The 21,427-nt window shown below is 39.9% G+C and overlaps 1 protein-coding gene across 3 annotated transcripts in view; it reads right to left on the reverse strand.

Annotated features, from left to right (window-relative positions):
* The window catches only part of MPPED2 (metallophosphoesterase domain containing 2), a 173,807-nt gene that overhangs the window by 64,862 nt on the left and 87,518 nt on the right, over positions 1-21,427 (reverse strand). For all 3 annotated transcript variants that reach the window (XM_029208467.1, XM_029208468.1, XM_029208469.1), the window contains exon 4: positions 19,631-19,856. In XM_029208467.1, coding sequence (XP_029064300.1) covers positions 19,631-19,856 — 226 coding nt within the window. The remainder of the gene's footprint in view (positions 1-19,630; positions 19,857-21,427) is intronic.

Here is a 21,427-nt window from a genome sequence, read left to right on the forward strand (position 1 = left end):
TAAGCTGGGCCTTGATCCTCACCTACAGAAACTGTAAGATAAAAAATGTCTGTTATTTAAGCAACTAAATGCTGTGATTTCTTTTTTTTTTTTTTTAACATAGCTATAGGTAACCAGTACAGCTACGTCAGAATCTCAGATTGCTGGGCCCATTATAAATAAAGGCATGTGCCACTCCAGAATTTTCAATTCATCATCGCCACCACCCACTGTTGAGAGTGTTTCTAGCTTCCAGTGCCAGAAGCAAAGATACTGGGATGAAAAAATGACCATGGTTCATGAAAAAATAGGCTGCAAGAAAAGTGGGACCAGAAACTTAAACTTTACCACTGACAAGATATTCCTCTTCTTACCCACATCAGGTATCTTTCGTGTGTGCGTTTGGATGATCAGACTATTTGTCTGTGGAACATTCAGTCCGCCTTCTTCTGGTAACAGCACATCAATTTTCCTTGGAAAACTCACCTCTATTCCATTGTTAATTCAAGTGGTACAGGTGGGGCCCACCTCACCCCCTGCCTGCCTGAGGAAGGAGCACATGACTAGGCCTAGCCAATCAGAGCGTTCCATCTTTCTCCCCACACTGACTGGTTTTAGGAAGGACATGTATATCAAGCTGAGATGGTTAGACTCTCTTGATTGAATATAAAGCTGAACGTGTCAGCAGCCATCACAAGGGAGAGTCTGTCTGCAGATGAAGTCAACACCTAAAGACCTAGCCAAGAAACAGAGCTGGATTCCTATAATAATGCCTGGGTATCTGGGTCAAGCCATGCCTGATGCCATTGTCTCCATAGACTTCTAAGTTACATGAGTCAATAATTTCCCATTTTTGCTTGAGGTATTTTGAATAGATTTGTTACTCGTAACCAAGAGTTTTAATGAATACCCTCATCCTGCTTTGCTGCTCCAACACACACACATACCACAAAGCTGTGTAACTTGACAGAGAATGTTGCTGATACAAATTGAACTTATCCTGATTATTAAAAGCAGCAATAGCATTGGGCTATAAGTTATGGTAAACTTGTTCTAGAAAGGCCATTCTCTTATATCTAAGATGGACAGATAACGGAATCTAGAATTTGGGTTGTTTTGTTCAAGAAGATGAACTTCTTCCCATCTTTCTCCTATGTTTTCTCCTATGAAAGAAATAACTGGCATAAATATCTCATTAGCTCCTTCCTTCCTTCCTCCCTCCTTTCCTCAAATATTTGATTAAACATACCAATAAGTGTTGAATGAAATAAGAAAGCCGCAGAAGACTACATGCAGCCTAATATCCTTTCTAAAATCAACTTAATTTGGATAAAATTTACGTACAATGAGCTGTATCCACTTAAAGTATACAATTTGATGGAATTTTTGATATGTATACACATCTGTGATGATGAAACATGACCACAATCAAGACACCAAACATCTCCGTCACCCGCCCCCAATATTCCTTGTACCCTTTGCAGTATGCCCTTCCCTCTACACCCAGTGTAAGCAACCACTGATGATCTTTTTGTCAAATTAGATTAGTTTGTGTTTTCTAGAATTTCACACAAATGGAATCATACTTTATATACTATTTTGTGTCTGGCTTCTTTCATTCAGTATAACATTTTGAGCTTCATCCATATTATTGCATGTTTCAGTAGTTCACTCCTTTTTCACTGCTGAGTAGTATTCCAATGTATGGCTATATTATACTTGTTTATCCATTCACCTGTTGATGGACATACGGGCTATTTCCTGGGTTTTGTTATTGTGGATAAAGTTTCTATGAATGCTTGTGTACAAATCTTTACTTGGACATATATTTTCATTTGTTTTGGTAAATATCTAGGAGCAGAATGGCCAGGTTGTATGGTAGGTGTGGGTTAACTTTTTAAGTAACGGCCAGAAGTTTTCCAAAGATGTTGTACCATTTTATATTCACACCTGCTGTGTGTAAGAGTTCTGTTTGTTGCTCCACACTTGTAACTCTTGGTATTGTCAGAAATTTTAGTCACTCTACACAGTGCATTGTGGTATCTCACTGTGGTTTTAGTTTGCATGTCCACCATGATTAATCACGGTGAATATCTTCCTGTATGCTTAATGGCCATTTGTATATATCTCTTTATGAAGAGACAATTCAAACTTTTGACCATTTATTGGGTTATTTGTCTTCTTATTATTGAGTTGTAGGAGTGCTTCAGATATTCTGGATAGAGATTTACATAATTGTGAGCTTTATATGTTGAGAATATGTTCTCCCAGATTGTGGACTGCCTTTTTATTTTTGTAATGGTGTTTTCTGAACAGGAAAAGTTTTTAATTTTGATAAAGTTCAATTTGTCATTTTTTTCCTTTTAGATTCATGCTTTTTATGTGCCCAAGATTTCTTTGCCTATCCCAATATTTTCTTTTAAGTTTTCTTCTAGAAGTTTTATAGAATTACTTTTTCTATTTCAGTATAATATCTATTTTGTATTTATTTTTGTATATGGTGTGAGGTATGAGTCCAGGTTTTCCATATGACATTTATTTGTCCAAGTTGATTGAAGACTACTGTTTCCCCTTTAAATTGCCTTGGCACTGTGTCAAAACTCATTTGACCATATATGTGTGAGTCTGTTTCCAGACTCCTTTTTCTCTTCCATTGATCTATATGTCTATTTTTCACCATTATCACAGTGTTTTGATTATTAAAAGATTTATAGTAAGTCTGGATATCAGATAATATAAGTCCACCAACTTTTATTTTTTAATTACTTTTGGCTATGCTAGATCTTCTTTTTTCATTTTCAAAAAAATATTAGAATCAACTTGTTTATTTCCAAAAATCAAAAGTCTGCTGAGATTTTGACTCAGCCGGCAGACTAAGTTGCACCTATAGATTAATTGGGGGAGGACTGAACCGTCTACAAACACAGTATATCTTCACTTGTTTAAGTCTTCTTTAATCCTTTCAGCAATATTGTTTAATTTTCAGTGAAAAGATACTCCAGATCTTCTGTTATATTTACCCTTGCCATTTTATGGTTTTGGTACTATTGTAATTAACATTTAAAAAAATTTCATTTTCAAGTTTATGTTGCTAGTATATAAATAAGCAGTTGCTTTTTATATACTAGCCCTTTATCCCGTAACCTTGCTAAATGTACTTATTACTTCTTGATTCTTAGCGATTCCTTAGAATTTTCTAAATTAACAACCATGTCACATGCAAAAAAGAGACCATTTTACTTTTTCCTTTACAATCTTCATTCCTTTTATTTCTTTTTTGTGCTTTATTATACGGTTTAGGGCCTCCAAAAATTGGTGACTAGAAGTGTGAGTCCAAGAAGCCTTACATTTTCCTGATCTTAGTTTGAAAGCATTCAATATTTACCATGAACTCTGATGCTAACAGTACGTTGTGACCCTGTATCAGATGAAGTTCCTTTCTACTCCTAGTTGCTGAGAGTTTTTATGAATGAATGTTGAAATTAGTCAAACGCTTTTCCTGTATCTATTTGAGAAGACAAAATTCAAATTAATGTATACCTGGAGAAGGAAGGCGTAACAGTAAGAGAGGGGAAAGCACAAAGACAAACACAAATTATTGTCAGTAGTCTAGTTCTCTGGCTGTGTAGTGTGGGTCAATGGATGTTCACTACATTATTCATAAATGGATAAATAACACGATAATAATAAGGCATATGCACAGGCCCATGATAACAGTGTGTCATGAACCGAGGACTTTGATAAATTTAATTTTGTCCATCTAAAAACAAGCTTTACAGAGTCCTCATCTTGATCCTAGATTCCTGAAAAGTCTCAATACCAACAAGATTCCGAGAAGCTCTGGTCACAGGGTCTATGAAATGGCTTAGGATTTATGAGATTCATTTATAGGTAAAATTTATGGACTATTCGAATTTAGGGACATCTTAGACACATGGTTAATAATGAGAAAATCCCCTAAATAATGCTGTCATTTTGAATGAGGAGGATAAAGAGACAAAACCATGCATGTGTGGATTGTTTCTTTGTTCACAACACATACAGGCTGTTTGACCGAGACAGGAAAAGTTCCTGAGGGTCAAGGAATAAGAATAAAGACTGAAGGTAAGAATACAGAGGATTCTTAAAATGGAGAAAACTTCAGCTTGCATGCCTGAAAGCATACCCACATGTCAAGGACTGTGGGACATTTTCCCAGAGGGGACTGAACAAGAAGCCTCTCTGGTCTTAGTATCCTAACCGAGGCTGAATGGAACACCAGGGAATATGCTGGAGGGAGGGGAGCCACTGGCCAAAGGGGTGGAAAAAGTGATGCAATCAGAGTGCTCCTGCCCATCTCTAATTTTATGACTCTCCGTAAAAAGGAAGGAGAATTCAAACCACTTCAAAATAAGATCACTGGAGACCTGGCTTGGAAGACTGGATCTGATGAGAAAGAAGTTTATAGGGATTTATTTTCCTAGTTGATAGCCACAGACCATGCCAAAAGACACCACCACCTGACTACTGCTTTATAGCAACTATAGGGTAAAAATTTTTTTTTTTTTTTTTTTGCGGTACGCGGGCCTCTCACTGTTGTGGCCTCTCCCGTTGCGGAGCACAGGCTCCGGACGCGCAGGCTCAGCGGCCATGGCTCACGGGCCCAGCCGCTCTGTGGCATGTGGGATCTTCCCGGACCGGGGCTCGAACCCATGTCCCCTGCATCCGCAGGCGGACTCTCAACCACTGCGCCACCCGGGAAGCCCAGGGTAAAATTTTAAACTAATGCAGAATAATTTCTCTGGGAATTGGGAACAGCAGGCGGAGAATCTAAACTATGTCACTGAGAAATAAAGGCTTTCCTTCCAGACAACCTAAAGCTTGACAAATCATGCCAACGTTTTATTTCTCAGGATGTTTAAAAGAGCACAACAAATAGAAAGCTCTCCGCCACCTCCTTGCTAACTGGTTTGATTTTTAAGGAGAGTGCACTCCCAAAGACAAACCTCTAAAGAAAGGTTTAGATTTCCTTTTCTTTTTTCTTATTTGATGCCATTAATAATAAATTGTATGGGTTTTCCTTCCCCAAGGGGAAAAAAAATTTGTTGCTTTTCACATAAAAACACATTTAAAAATTATGCCTTTTAAAAGAACATTTAAAAACAAAAGGACAGAAATTTGCTAATTGCTCTAAAATTCAAATCTCCAATCAAACTGAACACTCCCATGGGTGTGAGGAAATAGGGCCTCTTTGGGGGAATGTAATCCTAATTATGCGGCATGAGGCACCCAAGTTTATGTCAGGAGCAGATTCTGATAAGATATGCACCAAAGGAATCAGGTCTGGACTGTTTCAATGGGAGAGTGTTGGTGTAATGTTGGTATTTAGCTGTGATCTAGAGGCCAGCAAAGGTCAGGATGGACAAAGCAGAGCCTAATGAAGCTGCTAGTGTCTGGGGTGAAAGAGCCACAAAGCCTTTCAAATTAGCAGCTGAATCCTGACACTCATTAGTGATTATATGTGTGATGGCTGCAACTTTAAGTCCCAACCAGTAAAACAGCCTAGACACCCAGTATACACGAAGGAAATAAAGTATGTGCAAAAGTAAAGAACCAGAACCTTTCAAATGTTTTCCCTTTGGCATGTTTTTCTTTTTCTTTCCTTTCTTTTTTTATATTAATGACAGAACTGCAGTGTGCTTACCTTCCAATTTGGCACTAAAATAATTACCACCGCGACTAAAATGAGACTTCATTTTTTTAAATCAAGGAAGGTCTAGTCAGAAATTGCTTCTGCTAAGTTCTGTACAAGACATAATATACTCTTGGTAACTCACAAAACCAATAAATCAAGCTGAAGCACTTATTAAAGTATCTTACAGCACTAAATTTATCACTGATGACAAATTTAATTTGGGACTCTGACAGTTTGCTCCTTGCATATACTTCAACAGATTTCTTTATTATTATTTTTTTTAGAGGGGGCATTATTTCACAAGTAATGAAGGCTGAAATTCACTAGAAATTTTTAGAGATGTAAAAGATGACTTCCAGTAGGAAACTGTTTTTCTCCAATAGCATCGCCGTCACTGGGAAAAGTTACACATTAAAATTCTTTTCCAGCAATCTTCTCCTTTGCACGTTGGAGTTAGCAGAATTTTTCAAATGGTGATAACGAGCATTTTACAAAGCAATTTATAATCATCACTCAGCTCACCCACACTCTATCTTCCACAGTTAGGTCAATGCTTGTCCCTTGATAAAGAAGATAACAAAATTGAGATACAGAGTTTCCCCCTACCTAACAGGTAGAATAATTTTAATCTGTGCCAAGGTCCTTCAGCACAAGGGAGGGTGGGAAGAAAAGAGCAAAGGAAACTCACAAAATCGTATTGGGTCTTCTTATAATCCCTCAATACTGTGGCGAAAAGGATGCTGTTCCCACTATAAGTTATCAAAAGAAAATTACACATAAATACACACAAAATTATTATTAATAGGCAGCCTTTGCTGCGCACCATACTTCTTGACTGCATAATATATATGATGCTTTATTTTCTGTTCCAGTCAACTGCACTCTGCAGTGTATCCTACAACACAACCAAGCTACACAAGTTTTATTTTCTGTAAACTTTTCCTCTTCCTAAAACACATCTCCACAATTCTACATTAGCATTTTCTTGTTGTCTTTTCAAATGGTATTTTCTCTCTTGACAATGCAATCAGCATATAAAAACCAAATTTCACTGCCTGGTCCCATTTAAGGCAAACCGAGCAGCCTGAACCACAGCCTGACAAGGAGAACACATTAAGCTCTGGAACAAAAGCGTCCAAGTCGACCTGTTTTGCAGGCTGATTAATAGAAACAAGCTCCAAGGACTAATCACAAGTCGAGCCCTGTTTTGCAGACTAATAGAATAAAGACACACGAGAGTAGGGGAGGGCACAGCACTGGAATACAAATAAGCAAAGGTAGGCACCAGGCTTTCCCTGACTGAAGTCGCATTCTGTAAAGCCAGACCCACAGACCCAAGTCACACAGGGGGGGTGAGTCAAAAATGCAGCACCAAAGAGGGCTGGGTTCCGTCAGTCACCCCAGCACCAAATGAGCCATCTGGGTTCCACCTTCTTTGGGAGAGACTGATTTAAAGGAGGAAACAAAAATTTTCAGCGGAATGAAGCACAGCTCTGGTGCTTTCCGGGAATCTTTCCATTTCAGCAGGGCACACACAGAACTTGTTGATGGACATGCCCACCCCCCCATCTTTGGCAATGGCCTGTGACACAGGTAATCCCTGAAGCGTGAGCATATGTGCAGGCCCACAACTCTGCAAGAACCAGATACACAACGACGGCACAAAGTTAGAAAAAATGAGAGTCAATGTCCAAATTACCCCTAGCATACATCTTACAGCTAGAGAATGTGGCCTTTTCTTCTGACTGTAAAAATAAAACTTACCCACTGCAAGAACACATAAAAGTCCCAGACAAGTAGAATGAAAGAAAGAACAATTCATAAGAGAAAACCATTGCTATACTTGTGGTGTATTACCTTTCGGTTTTCATTTTCTCTATATATGTATATACATTTTTCTGTGACGCTATAGATACCTCTGTATATTTTTGGTGGGAATTTCGCTTGTGAAAAGCTTACTGCTACATGTAAGAAGAAAAACATACCATTGCTCTCTGATGTCTGATGCTAATTCTTGAATGACCAAAACCAGGTGAATGGATGGATTTTCACTGGAATGGTAAAGTTTTTATTCATGTGAGTGTCCGATTAACTGAAGAGAGTTTACACAGCTTGGAAAACATAATCTTTAGGAATTGAGATGTCTACTTTTTGCATGATTTCTACCCTTGATATTCTGCAATAGCTATTTTCCTTTCACCTTTTTTGTTGCTGTTGTTCTGTTCTTACTTGTAGAAAACCCAGAAAGACAAGTTTTTTTGGTCTCATTCACAAGAAGAGTTATTTGAGTCAATGGACAAAGAAAATGGATTTTCTCTGGCATATTTGTATTCCGCTCTATCAGTAATCCAATGATTCTGTTTATTGCAACAATCAACAAAGTAAAAACACATTTATAATGAAAATCATAAGTATCAACAGTTACAAAACCTCAGAAATGACTTTAGCGTATGGTTAAGCCTGTGGTTTACAGGCCAGCCAAGCTTCAAATTTTCCAACGAAGTGATCCTGTTTCTCTCAGGCTTTTCAGAACAGAGTTCAAACTCTACAGAGGCAACTTCTATAACAAATAACCTTAAAAACCAATACCCTCCTTAATATCAGATTTTCCCTTTAAGAGTAGTACTGAATGGCACATATGGTATGTTTGAATGTAGGCAGGCACTTCAATACCCTGAAAATTCCCTCACCTCTCCTGGGCCTGCCTCTGAAGCTGCTCTGTAAGCCAGCAAACCATGCAGAATTCGCCTCTGGTAAGAGCTATTTAAAAGCACAAAGGTCAGGGCCAGCATTATATGTACACACTTAGGTCTCCCGTTTTTCATATTCATTCTGCAGGACCTACAGGTAAGTACTTCCCTGTACAGAATTACTACATCTTTTTAAGGGAGAAGCTGAATTTGGGTAAGAAAAATAACTAGTCTTCGCTGTTTCATCTGAAAAATAGGGAAGCATTAAAAAATGTTTAGTAACAGAGGCATCATAAACACAGCCTAAAATCCTCATTCTCAGGTGCTTCCTACATATTAATATATTTAAATATAAAAGCAAAACTCACGAATCTGAGTTGAATTTCTTAAACAAATGTCCTTTCCACAATTTCTCCCCTTAAGTCATAACACCCAAGGAAGGAAAAAAAAAGTGGGGAGGTGGCTAATAATAGCCCAACAGCCTGTTTCCAACTAGTTTTTCCATCAACCATTTCTGATTAGGTTTTAGTCTAACAGCTTTTATTTCGTTCTGAAAAGATCAAAGCAAGAAGGTTTTTTCTATTAATTCTTGATTCAAAATGAAAATAGAGGCCCCAGTTATGGCCTAGTGATTTGAGGGGTTGGACTTTTAAATCAATAAGACAATAAAAACTTTTTTTTCCCCTAGTTTCTGTTTTTGATAATCCTATTTCTGGAATTATGATGCTTTAAGCTACTTCCCATTGCTCATGGAGTCTTGTGTGGCACGGAAAGTCAGCACACCTTACTGGATTTAGAATTAAAATTGATATGTCCCGTCATTTCATTGCATAAAGTAGCTTGAAATGTAGTGAGAGAAACAGTCATCTCCAGTTATAGAGCCAGGCAGGCATCAGAGGCACTTAGTTTTATGTGCCATCATTTTGTACATCATATGTAAAAGAAGTTCATAACAAATTTTAGGAGAAGGTGGAAAATCAGTGTGTCAGCTCTGACCTCTTTTTTTTCCTTTACACACATAGCATTGGTTTTACTTAGTCTTCAATGTTGATTTACTGTAGGTTCTATGAAATTTTAGCACTGTTTTTTTAAAAAATTAAATTTTTTAAAAAACATCTTTATTGGAGTATAATTGCTTTATAATGGTGTGTTAGTTTCTGCTTTATAACAAAGTGAATCAGCTATACATATACATATATCCCCAGATCTCCTCCCTCTTGGGTCTCCCTCCCACCCTCCCTATCTCACCCCTCTAGGTGGTCACAAAGCACCGAGCTGATCTCCCTGTTAGCACTGCGTTTTTTAAAAAATGTGATCCATCCTAAACCTACCATGCCAGACATTAGGTTTTACATACCAGGTGCTTTTCTTCATTTATTTTTCATTTTTTGCTGCAAATTTCATACTTGGACATTGTTAGTAACGGTAATTGTATTTACACTTTAACCTAGCTGATCTTTTCTAATATTTGCGCAAAACAATCTTCCTATATCCTCTCCTGAATTAAAGCAGATTTTCAAACTCATTTTTTCTGCTCTTCACAGAATGCAGACACATTCTGCTAATCCAAAAGCTTTCCGATTTGCCACTAACTTCCTGTTTGAGCAGCCCTCACGGAACATTCCACTTTCAATTTATAGTTCCCATCCAAGATTACCTTTATTTTTTTCCTGGGTGAAAACCAGTCCCAAGCGTTACTCATACATTTAAAATGATGCTCCATGTAAGTGACCTTAAAATGCCCCATATGTCTTCATTTAACAGACATCTATTCACTCTTCCACGTCCTTTGACCACATGCTGCCGATATATGGGGTTCCTTTCCTAAATGGTTTCCACTTATCCAGATCATTAGCAACTTGCTGTGCAATGAAACCATACAATGTTTGCTTTTAAAAATTCTTTTCTCTCCCCACCTCCCTCACATACACACACACACACATAGGGGTAACTATTTTCCTAGACTAAGTTTTTTATTCACCTCCTTTCTGTCCCTTTTTGCTTCTCCCCTTCCACCCTGATATACCACCATAAAAAAAGACAAGAAAACAGACAGACAAACAAACAAAAAGAGCCATCACAAAACTACATAACTACTACTTTCCAGGGAAGAAAATAATATTTATTGAGCATTTACTGAGTGCCAGGAACTTAACATACACGATCGCATTTTAATCCCACGAAACATACACAGAGCAGTGAAAAAATTAAGGCTTTGAGGTTAGACTTCCAGTTCTGCTACTTAGGAAATGAGTGTCCTTGTGTAGTTATTTAACTCCTCTATTTTCATCATAAAACTTCAATTTTATCATCTCCCAAATGGGGGAAGTATTACTTTCTTTACAGGGTGGCTGTGAGGCTTAAAAACTATTTTACGTAAAATACCTGTATGTGGGTGATGCTTAAGGAATAGTAGCTGTTATTCTTTGCATACCCATTTCACAGATGAAACTGTGGCTCAGAGATGAAACAACTTGCTTAAGAAGGTAAATGAGTTCTAAATGATAAAAATGAGACACAAGCTCACTGGGGACAGCTGCTTCTAAAGGCTAAAGCCTGCGGCCTCTATACACACACTGCTTCCCCCGACAGTAGGTAGAACAGGGCTGCAGCTGTTTAAGCTATGTCCAGCCTGGGGACCAGACTTTTCAGGGGGTGTCTCCCTGCTGGGGAGGCCCAGCCAGAAGTTTGTTAACCTGAGGAACTGATGTTTTAAGGAAAGAGGGAATCAGCAAGAAGAGCTCAGCCAGTTTCAACAAACCCTTCACTGTCAGAGGGATGTCCCTGAGCACAGCATGTTTTAGTCCTGTCTCCCAACAAGCCTCCCACGGGCATACAGGTGACTCTCTGGGAAGCTGAGTGACGTCCTCTGATGGCCCTCTTACAGAGCAGCCTAGAAGGGCACAGGGCCTTTCCCCTGCTGAGCGCAGAACACAGCATGGCTTTGATCACCGTGACTCTGTTGTGAAACAACTCTGGCAGCAGGCAGACTCACCAAAAAGGGCAAAGGGGCGACCTGAGGCCATGCAGGTGAGGTTCCCGGCAAAAACGGAGCACTAGGTAGAAGTGGCAACCTCCAAGCTGTGGGCTCCGAAGCCCATTCACCCTCACTACGGATCATCAGGAGGATTCAAGGGACCTACCTGTGTAGTTACCTGGACTTCCTTGTGAGCACACCTGAGCTATAGGGTAAATGTATGCAGGAAGGCAGAGCAGCAGCAGTGCCTGGAACCCAGTAAATATGGGTCACAACTGTCAAAGGGACGCCAGTGGGCTCACCACCTGGTAATAGCTGCAGAAATTCACATTACACTTACAATTCAAAGGATTAAATAAGAAATACATGTTTGCCAAATAGCTTGAAAATAAATGGTACAGAATCTGTATGGCTTTAATTCAACTCAAAGAATTCAACCATTGAGAACTCAACCATTGAGAAAAGAGAATACTACATGTTTAATAACTGGTTTCTAACATCCAAAGGACATTCTGAGGGCCCACTCGGTTTAGCTTCCAACCAAACTCACACTTTACACTGGCTGCTTTTACTGTAGCTTGAAGACGTAGTCTCCAAATCTAATAGAAATTTCTGTAGCTACTCAGAGCATGGGGATAAGGCAAATGAGGTACAGAAATGACAATTAAGAGTCTAAAAATACTGTTTGAGCCTTTCTTTGAAAATTCTCGCTGCCTTCTAGGTAGGTCTGTCCCACTGCTCCCTGACCATGCTCAGCTGGAGAGATGCCGTGCACTCTATCTTTCCGAATATTCGGGAAGGATCTAGACATGTTCATGAAGAGCTCAGGGACGTAGGTTAGTGCTTTGTTTGGTTCCACTTTGTTCTACCATCTCTAGCTGTCCTTGCAGATTCATGGCTATGCTTGATCTTGTCTTGGAAATGTTTTTTCTTTTGCAACTGGGTGTCTGTCTCATATGTGTGAACCTTCAGTCAGGCAGCCACAGACACATCTTTACCACTACCACCCTCATTCATTCATTCATTCATTCAGCAGAAACAGACTGAGCACCCACTGTGTGCCAGGCCCTGGGCTGGCCTAGGGTATGCATGGAGAACAAAGCTGACAGGGTCCCCGCCCTTGTGGAGCTTAGAGCCACTGTATCCTCTCCTTCCCTCCACCAGCAGCAACTCTGGGTTAAAAAGGAACCTGTCAGTGTAACATGAGAAAATGAAAGAACACCCAGCAGCAAGCCGGCAGGGTCTCATCGTGGAAGTCCAGGTCTGCCTGGAGCATGGTGTGTGGGTCCACACCAGCCCGACTTCCGTGGGGAAGCACGGTCAGCACTTCCTTCTCGGTGCATGTGCCCGGGGCTGCCGTGTCTCTCAGCTGCTCCTTGGTGCTTCAGAGGGAAATAGCCATGTACACCCGATACTTGCCCCTCTAACGTGTGTGCAGAGGAAACGGAAGTTGTCGCCATGGAACAGAAACACCAGAGGAGCTGATCCATGTCTTATGACGCACAGGTATAGATCCTCATTTTTTAAACCCTAGGCTCTGGAGCACACCGTGCAAAAGATCAATCTTTTGTTCTGTCCCCCCAACATCCCATTGTCCCCCCCCTTCAAGCACCCCAACACTGAAGCCTGAGAGCTCCTGAGAGGACTGGCTTGGATTTCTGTGTGTCCTTTTTGCAACTAGATGGGAACAGCCAAGGCTTCTAAGTGGCCACTTCCTGAGTTGCCTCAGGTCAAGGAGTAGAGTGACATGTGTGGTTACTAGGATATCCCAGCTCAGCCTCAAGATCTCAGCAAAGGAAGGTGGGATTCTAGTCCTATTTCTCCCCAAACTAACTTTGGGCAAGTCGCCTTTTCTGCCAAAACTCGACCTTGGTTTCTTCTGTCAATAGGAGGCAACACCAGGCAGCACTGTCACGACGTACAAGCACTTGTAAATGCTGGCTAGTATTAATAATTATTATGAATACATGCCCTTTGCCTTTGAATTGTTTAGAATTGGTTTTAAGTTTTAATTATTTAGAATTGTTGTGAAGCCCAAAGGAGATAACACGTGTACAAGCTCTCTAAGTGAAATATATCATCCAAATAGAAGTTTATTATCATCGTTTGCTAATTGAGTTGGTCTCTCAGAATGTGCAGGCAAAAATTTAAATTATGCCAATGGCTGATATTAAGCATAACTGAATGCCCGGGAACACTTCTATACCCCTCTCCACATTCGTCTATACGACCACCACCAACACATCAGCTAAAGGCACACGACAAGCAGGCGGAAAGGTATGAGTTGCCTCCAACGTCCTAAACTCCACATAAACCAGCTTTTGCCAAGGTATGTACTGATATGGCTAGCAATGGGAGGTAGGAAGCAAGCGGACAGGGTTTGCTTTCTCCTTTTCCAAATAAACAGCGCGGTTGTTAAACCAGAAATGAAGCTGATCCCGTGCAGCTTTCAGAGCAGTCAGCTGCATTCTGAGGCAGGCGAAAATGTAAACAGAGCCTGTAATTCTAGAGCAGGACAGACCCGCCACAGGTTTCAGAATGGGAGAGTCCGTGGGCCTCACGCCAAGAAAAATGAAACGTTAGCCTGGGCCCTGGAACAGAATCATGTAGAAGGAGAGTGCGTATTTGTTTAACACACACACACAGACCTGTTTCTGTGCCAATACCTTCCTGAGCCCTCCTGAATAAAAGCTGGAATCCCTGAAATCGTGGCACAGAATCAGTCTTGTTCGTACAGTCCTGTTCTTTAGTGTGAAAGGACTTTCCTGCTGAACGTGGAGATGTTTCTTTCTTTTCTTCTTCTTCTTCCCTTTTTTCTTTTTGGCCCAAGTTAATTACTAAGTATGACTTGAAAATAAAATAAATGAGCCCATTCCACCCATCCCCAGATCTGAATTCTATCATGAGTTGCCAATTGGTTTTCTCATCCTCTCACTCAGTATCTGCTGTTAATTTTTTCGCTATTGCAAGAACTCGAAGACTGTCAGCGAAATACATGATGCATTACAAACCTTATAGTTGGAAATAAAAATACCTGAAGCTTTCTGACAGGGTAAACTTACAGTACCATTGTGCTGATCAGAACAAGGGAACGTGAGCAACCTTGAAGCTGTTTGGTTGCAAACACAATTATAAAGGCTGCAGAGAATGGAATCAACGCTTAACTCCCACTTTGAAAAACGCTGAGAAAATTACATCTGAAGGAATGGACAAAGTCAACATGTTGATGATCCAAAATGAGGGGGAGAGAGGAAGGGAAAAAAAAAATATCCTGCACACACTTCCTTTGAAAACGCAGCTCAATGGACTTTCTCTTGCTATTTCAGCCATTTTAGAATTACGCTGCCTAGGCTCGATCTAATTTTCCTGCTGCAGAAGTTAAGGCACTTCCTCTACAATTACTAAATCTGACAAATTACACCTGGGTCTACTCTAACAGGAGAAAGTGTGCTCTTTGTTCCTGACCCCTTGGTCAGCGTAGAGATCAAATTCCTGGACACTGGAAAGCCCCGCTCATATTCATTAAAAGTCATGCGAGACTAGCTCTGCGTTTCTGTTCAGGAGGGGAACAAGGTGCACTGCTGAACAATACAACTGCCACACTCAGGTCAGAGCAAGGCAGACTTATTTTTTACTTTTTGTGGCTTGGCTGCTGATCCGTTTGCACCTGGATTTTTTTTTCTACATAAGCATCTTAGTAGCCAAAGAGCAACTGAAATCAGAAAAAAGAAGGGGCCAGTCGATTTTTAAATGCCCAGTCCCACGAGTGAGTTTATGGAAATCTACTTGCACTAAAATGCTGGCTACAGATCCAGTAACCAAAAATACAGAGATGATTTCAAAACGCCACCTCCCCTCCACCCTGACCAGACAAGCAGTGAATTAGCACAAATATCTGTGGTTGATATTTGACAGATTAGAATTTTGTCTCCTTTTTCTGACCACAGTCAGCCTTTGGAAAACACATTTTTGGGATCAAAAGCTGAAAGTGATCGCGAAAGGAGATCAGGAAGCACCTCGGTGGCAAAAAAATCAACACAAGGGATACAAGAAATCCACGAGCTGTGCTGCTATGAGAGCAAAGTCCTGGGCAGATCTAACTGCTAGGCCACACAAGACCCTCTTCTGTCCCCCAGAGAGGGAGGGAAAAGTGTAACAGGAGAAGTTAAGAAAAGCTGTGACTGAACTGTTAGTCCCATGACAATACATCATGCCTGACTCCTTTCTTCACGATTCTTGGAAGCATGAGGTGCCGAAGGAATACATACAGAAGCCACAGAACTGGGTGGAAGGCCTCCTGAGGCCGGGCTGCCCCTTGAGAACGGGTCAACTCTTGCCTTCCTTCCAAGGGAGCACCTTTCTTCCAGGATAAGGCACCCCATTTACAACTTCTTCAGTGTAGGCCGTTGGATTTTCCCAGACCCATCAAACCACATGCAAACCCTCTTCTTTGCTGATCTAATTGGCACGACAGTGTGCTCCAATTGCAAACACACATGACTGCTCAGGATTGTTGTAAGTTACTTTCCACATACAAATTCCTCCTAAATTGTAAGTTAGGAGACGCTGCGTTAATTCTCTCTGGTCTTTAGGAAGCTTTCAGCGGTGCTACAAGTTATAAACATGTAATGAATATGAGCTAATACACCTTGTTTAGAGTGAAACTGAGTCACAATCCACATTTTGTAAATACATGAGTTAATAAGCTCTCTCCCTGGTCAGACAGCAATTACTTAAAAAAACATTTTTTTTTTGATTGAAGTCTAGCTGATTTACAAAGTTGTGGCAATCTCTGCTGTACAGCGAGGTGACTCAGTGATACACATATAGACGTTCTTCTTTTATATTCTTTTCCATTATGGTTTATCACAGAGATGGTAATTACTTTTGAGAAACCTGTGACAGGATGGAAATCCTTAGTATCAAGGTTCTTATTTTGATTTCTGTTTTTAAATGAAAACCACTAGCAATATCAGTAAATCAGAACTTAATATTCCCTCCAGAAAAGTTACAGGAAAAGCATGGAAATCAAAGTTAAAACCATTCACATTATTTTGGAGTTGGAGTATCTAATGGGTTACTAAGCAGATGTCCACCTATGTGTGAATCTTAGGATGGAAAATCCTTATGTCTCATAGGAGACGAGTAGCAGCTCTAGTATAAATTCCGCGCCCCCCCCCCGCCAGATTTGCTTCCAGTCAAATTCTTAATAGTGAAAGAAGCTAAAAATTGTACAAGATATTAAAATAATCAAGCATGCCCGCAAATATGTATGCTCTTTAAAGATTCTAATTTTGGTGACTACTGAGGTGAGTGGCATCAGAGAGAAAGTGGGGCAGACCTCACTACCCGTTTTACAAAATAGAGAAGGGATTTGTTGTGCGATCAGCAGAGACTGAACTAAGGCTAGAAGCCAGCCCATCTGACTCCTAGTGCAATTGTCTCCATGTGAAGGTGGACAAAGGTACAAAGTACATTGGAAACACCAACCCTGCTACATCAGTAATAGCTAACACTTATCCAGTACTTACTCTATGCCAGGAAGTCTTCTGCGTGCTGTGGATGCATTAACTCACTTATAACAACCATGAGAGAGACGTAATATTGCTATTTCTCACTTTAGAGATGAGAAAACGGAGGCATGGAGACATTCAGAAAAATGCCCAGGGTCCCAAGGCTGAATAAATAAGTAGTAGAAATGGGAAAATCTGTTCTCCTTGCATAGAAATGCTAACATAGGCATTCCTAAATCAATGTTCAGATTACAGCAGTTCTGAGAATATTATTTTTTTAACTATTTTAATTATTATTTTTAAATATTAATACTAATTTTCATCATAAAAATATGACAAAATTGCAATTTCCTTTTCATCAACCCCTGTATTCTTGGTAAAAAGACAAAGTATCAACAATTCCTATGGGTGAGATAAATTCCATTTAAAGATCTCCCTCATTGTAAAAAGAAAGGAAATAGTTCAAACTTTCTAGAAATCCCAGTAAACTGCGTGTAAAAAACAACTTCAGGGTAACATTTTAGAAGACTAATGCTGAGTGTTTTCTTGACTTTACCAGTTTCTCCAATATTAAAATAAAACATTTTGAATGAGATCAATCCAGTTCAGACATAAACTTTGTCCGAAGTTTGTACCACCACCAAAACCAAATTACGCCCCATTACTTCCCATGTTGGAACTATTATGTTTTGTTATTTCTTGAGATGCTACACGATCTGCCTCGGAATTCAGAATCACTCCCTCATGCATCACAGCCATAATCTAGTTGAGCTAAACCCTATCCTAAACAGATCTGGACCTGCTCAGATAATGGAGGAAGCTTGCTGTCATCACACCAACAACCATCAATCCAGGGAATCTCTGAAAGTCCTGTCTGTTCAGGAGTGGGCTTAAATGTTCTGGGCTCTGAAGATTTTTCAAAAATCATCTTAAATCATTGAAAAAATCATCTCCACTCCATGTAGAGCTTCTCTGCCAATTAGAGGTCATTTCTCAACTACTGCATAGTCATTAAGAAGTGAGCTGTGAAGCTGAAAAAGCGCTCTCTCTCCTGCCCTTTACCCAGAAATGCTGATATCGACATCCTACATTACCCCAAGATCAGCTTTCAGATTATTGTTTGATAGGGCTAATTTCTGCTGTTTGTTCTCTTGCCCTTTACCACCTTGTCACATATAAAAAGAACTAATTGACGTGCATTCATAAAGCTGGATATAAACACTGCAGATTATAACCACCAATCACCACAGCACTACCACCAGCACCTCAGGCATACCATGTACCCTGCAGCCAGACTGAAATTAGGATGCTACCGCTTAGAATCCGTGTGATTCTTGAGCAGTTACTTAACCTTTCTGTGCCCGAGTTTTCTCATCTGCCAGATGAGAATCACAATAGTGGCTGTCTCTTAAAGGTAGCTTGAAGAAAATGAGATAATAGATATAAAGGACCTAGTGCCTGACATTTGGTTAAGTACTCAATTAAGAGTTCAGAATCACGGTCAGGTTGATTTTAAACGGAAATATACTTCCTGTATCCACTCATCAGTCCTTCTGGACTGATGAAAACCAAATTTGGCTAGAAAACCAAATGACAGGAAATATCTCAACTTTCTCTTTTACAGAAGACAATCCAAACTGTTGAGTGGGGTGGCCAATCTGAATTCACTCTGTCCTTTTCCAGCCTTATCCGCAACTCCTAAGGCAGGACTGGGATACTTTTCCAGGTTAAGTGAGTAAAGATTAGTTTTTCTGCTCTATATACACACAGGGCTCTCAAAAAGTAAGAAAGCAAATAAAGAAAAATCCAAGACTCCTCTGCTACTGATCTTCTGATCTAACGTTCCCATTTTAGAGATGAAAAAACTGGCTCTAGAGGCTAAGTGACTTGCTCAAGTTCCCATAAATATCTCGTGGCAGAGCTAAGGCCTCAAAAATGGTAATTGTTATTCTAAGCAAATCACCAGGCGCTCTTCTCAATCCATTGCAAACATCACCTAATTTAATCCGCATAATAACCCTCTAAAAGTAGGTATTATTTTCACTGAGGTTCCTTCTCTATGAATTAACTTCTTCAAAACCAGGAAACTGACAACTGATAGAGCCAAGGTCAAAATGTTTCCTTGTCTGGTCCCAAGGAATACACACCTGCTTCAAGTTTTCTAGAGCTGAGAATTTCAGTACTGAGAATTCTAGGACTGAGCTCTCAACCGGTAACTTCCAAACTGTCTGTGCTTCAGTCTTGTCTGGGGAGCTTTAAAAATACAGGTCACTGGGCTCCACCTCAGGAAGGAGAATCAGAGTCTCAGGGGGATATGGCTTCAAAATCTGTATTTCTTCAGAGTTGGTCAGGTGATTCTGATGTGTAGCAAGATTTGAGAAACTCTAATGTAAGCAAGATATTTTATGAGTGCTTCCAATGTAAAACGAGAAGGGAACGAGTCACGTAGGCTGATGGAATGTTCAGAGTGGCTGAATCTGCATGAAGGGTAACACAGTGACCTTCCACCAAATCCTTCTGTGTCCCACAGACACACATGCAGCCCCGGTCACACAAACAGACACGTATCTACCAAAGCCATGCTCCCATTGATCTTGCCTAAAGAAATCTGCATCACAATGAAAACAACAAGCATCGTGTTTTGCAGCAGTGCCAAAATATGTGTTATGTTCTAAATACAGCCAAAAGGTTTCTCTTCATCTTTATCCTTTTGGTTTAAGGCACCTAAGCCAGAACCATGCTTTCTGAGTGCTGAGCTAAAAAAACAGAGGGGAAGACTGTTGGAATGAACACTTACCAAGGTGCACCGTATATCCTGAATCCCTTCACTGTTACCTCCGAGTCTTGTAAGTAAATACTGTTTGTCAGGAGGGACTGAACGTTGTCAAAGTCCTCTGGTTTCAATTTGGACACAGAGGGGAAACGGTAGTAGTCCTGTTTAACAAGGTCTGCCATGAATTCCTTATCAAATGTCAGTTCATGATTCCCAGCAATCACTATTTTATATTCATATGGCAGGTTTCCTGAAATAAGAAAAAAAAAGCACCAATTAGCATGTACATTTCCCATCACGAAGTACAACTGCAGAGACTGCGTGGTTAGCAGACAGTATCCCCAAATGAAATAGCTCACGCATTCCTTTCTATTTCCATGGGAACCGAAATTTATGACGACTTTTTTATGCTAACAAAAATGACAATAAACGGGAGATAGGAAGCTGCTCAGAAGCTAAAAAGCTACTAAGGAGACATTAAGTTTGCTAGTTTCACTTCCCTTTTCTGTCTGCTACAGATTCACTGTGATGAATCCACACTGTGACGAATCCATACTTTATAATTATCCAGCAAAAAGTACTTTAATCACGAGCCTTAAAAAGGTCTGGACTTGGTTTTGACCCTTAAAAAATAAGCCGACCAACTATTCTTAACAACTCAGATAACTGCTAAGATTTTTTAGTATAAGCTTCATACAAAAGACATGGCATAGCCAAGCATTTCACAATTTACATAAATGAAAGGAACTACACAGTACAATTTCATACGGCAAGTTAAAGTTTACCTTTTGGCTTGCGAATAAAAAGAACATTAAGAATGGTCCCCTGATTAGAAGGCTAAATTTCCTCCCGTTGGGGTGGGAGAAGAAACTGTAAAGCTTAACCCCCTTTTAATATTTATGGTATGGAAATGTGAGTTCTCCGTGTGTGTTTTTTATGCAGAAGTTTCCCGATCAAAATGAGATAATTCTGGGAAGAAGAATGAAAGCTATAAAGGAAAACCCAAACACCAGACTTCTGCATAGATTTATAATGTTTGAATAAAATACGGACCATACATATTAATAACTCACCGTGATGCTATAAGAACCAAAATCCAAAGGGAGATAGTGCCGGGCAGCTGCCCCCATCCTGAAATTAATGCCTTTTTCTCTTCTTTGTCATTATCCATCCCTCAAGCCTCACCACTGGGCAGCTGCTCGTTTTATTTTATTTCATTTTATTTTGAGGAGGAAAAGGGCGGGGCGATGGTGCCTATAATTCCAGCTTCCTGAGACTCCTAGGTCCAATGCAAAATTAATGTTGCCTGCTATTCCAGGAAGAATGAAAGTTACCACTAGCAGGAAATTGGATACATTTGTTGTAAGAATTGGTCCTTACCAGCAAGCCAGAATCAATGATTCAATTAATGAAGCTTATAGTGGGGGAGAGAATTATATTGTTTGGAAGGGAAGGCAAGTTTTGTCATAGGCCCACTTGGATTTCAGCAATGCAAATTGCTGAAAAATTGTATAAAATTTTTAAAATTATTAAATTTTTAAAATTTAATAAAAGTATTAAAATTGTATATATAGCATGTGGGTTAAGGGGGAGACTTAGGAGAGAGGTGAAAGCAGTCAGAAAACAACACTGCAGAAAGACGAAACCGAAAACATTGTGGCCAAGCATCAACAGATATCCTTGATTATTAGCCCACAATGCTCTGTGAAATGCCTTTGGCCTCAGTTATTTGCAAGGCTACAGTGAAGAGCTCATAGAAAATAGGAAGCCTCTCTTAAATGCATGCAGAGCTTATAATCTGCACTAGCATAAGGCAATAAG

This window comes from Monodon monoceros, unplaced genomic scaffold, assembly GCF_005190385.1.
Source record: "Monodon monoceros isolate NGI ecotype Baffin Bay Population unplaced genomic scaffold, NGI_Narwhal_1 Super_Scaffold_7, whole genome shotgun sequence".
In the NCBI taxonomy this organism is placed as follows: domain Eukaryota; kingdom Metazoa; phylum Chordata; class Mammalia; order Artiodactyla; family Monodontidae; genus Monodon; species Monodon monoceros.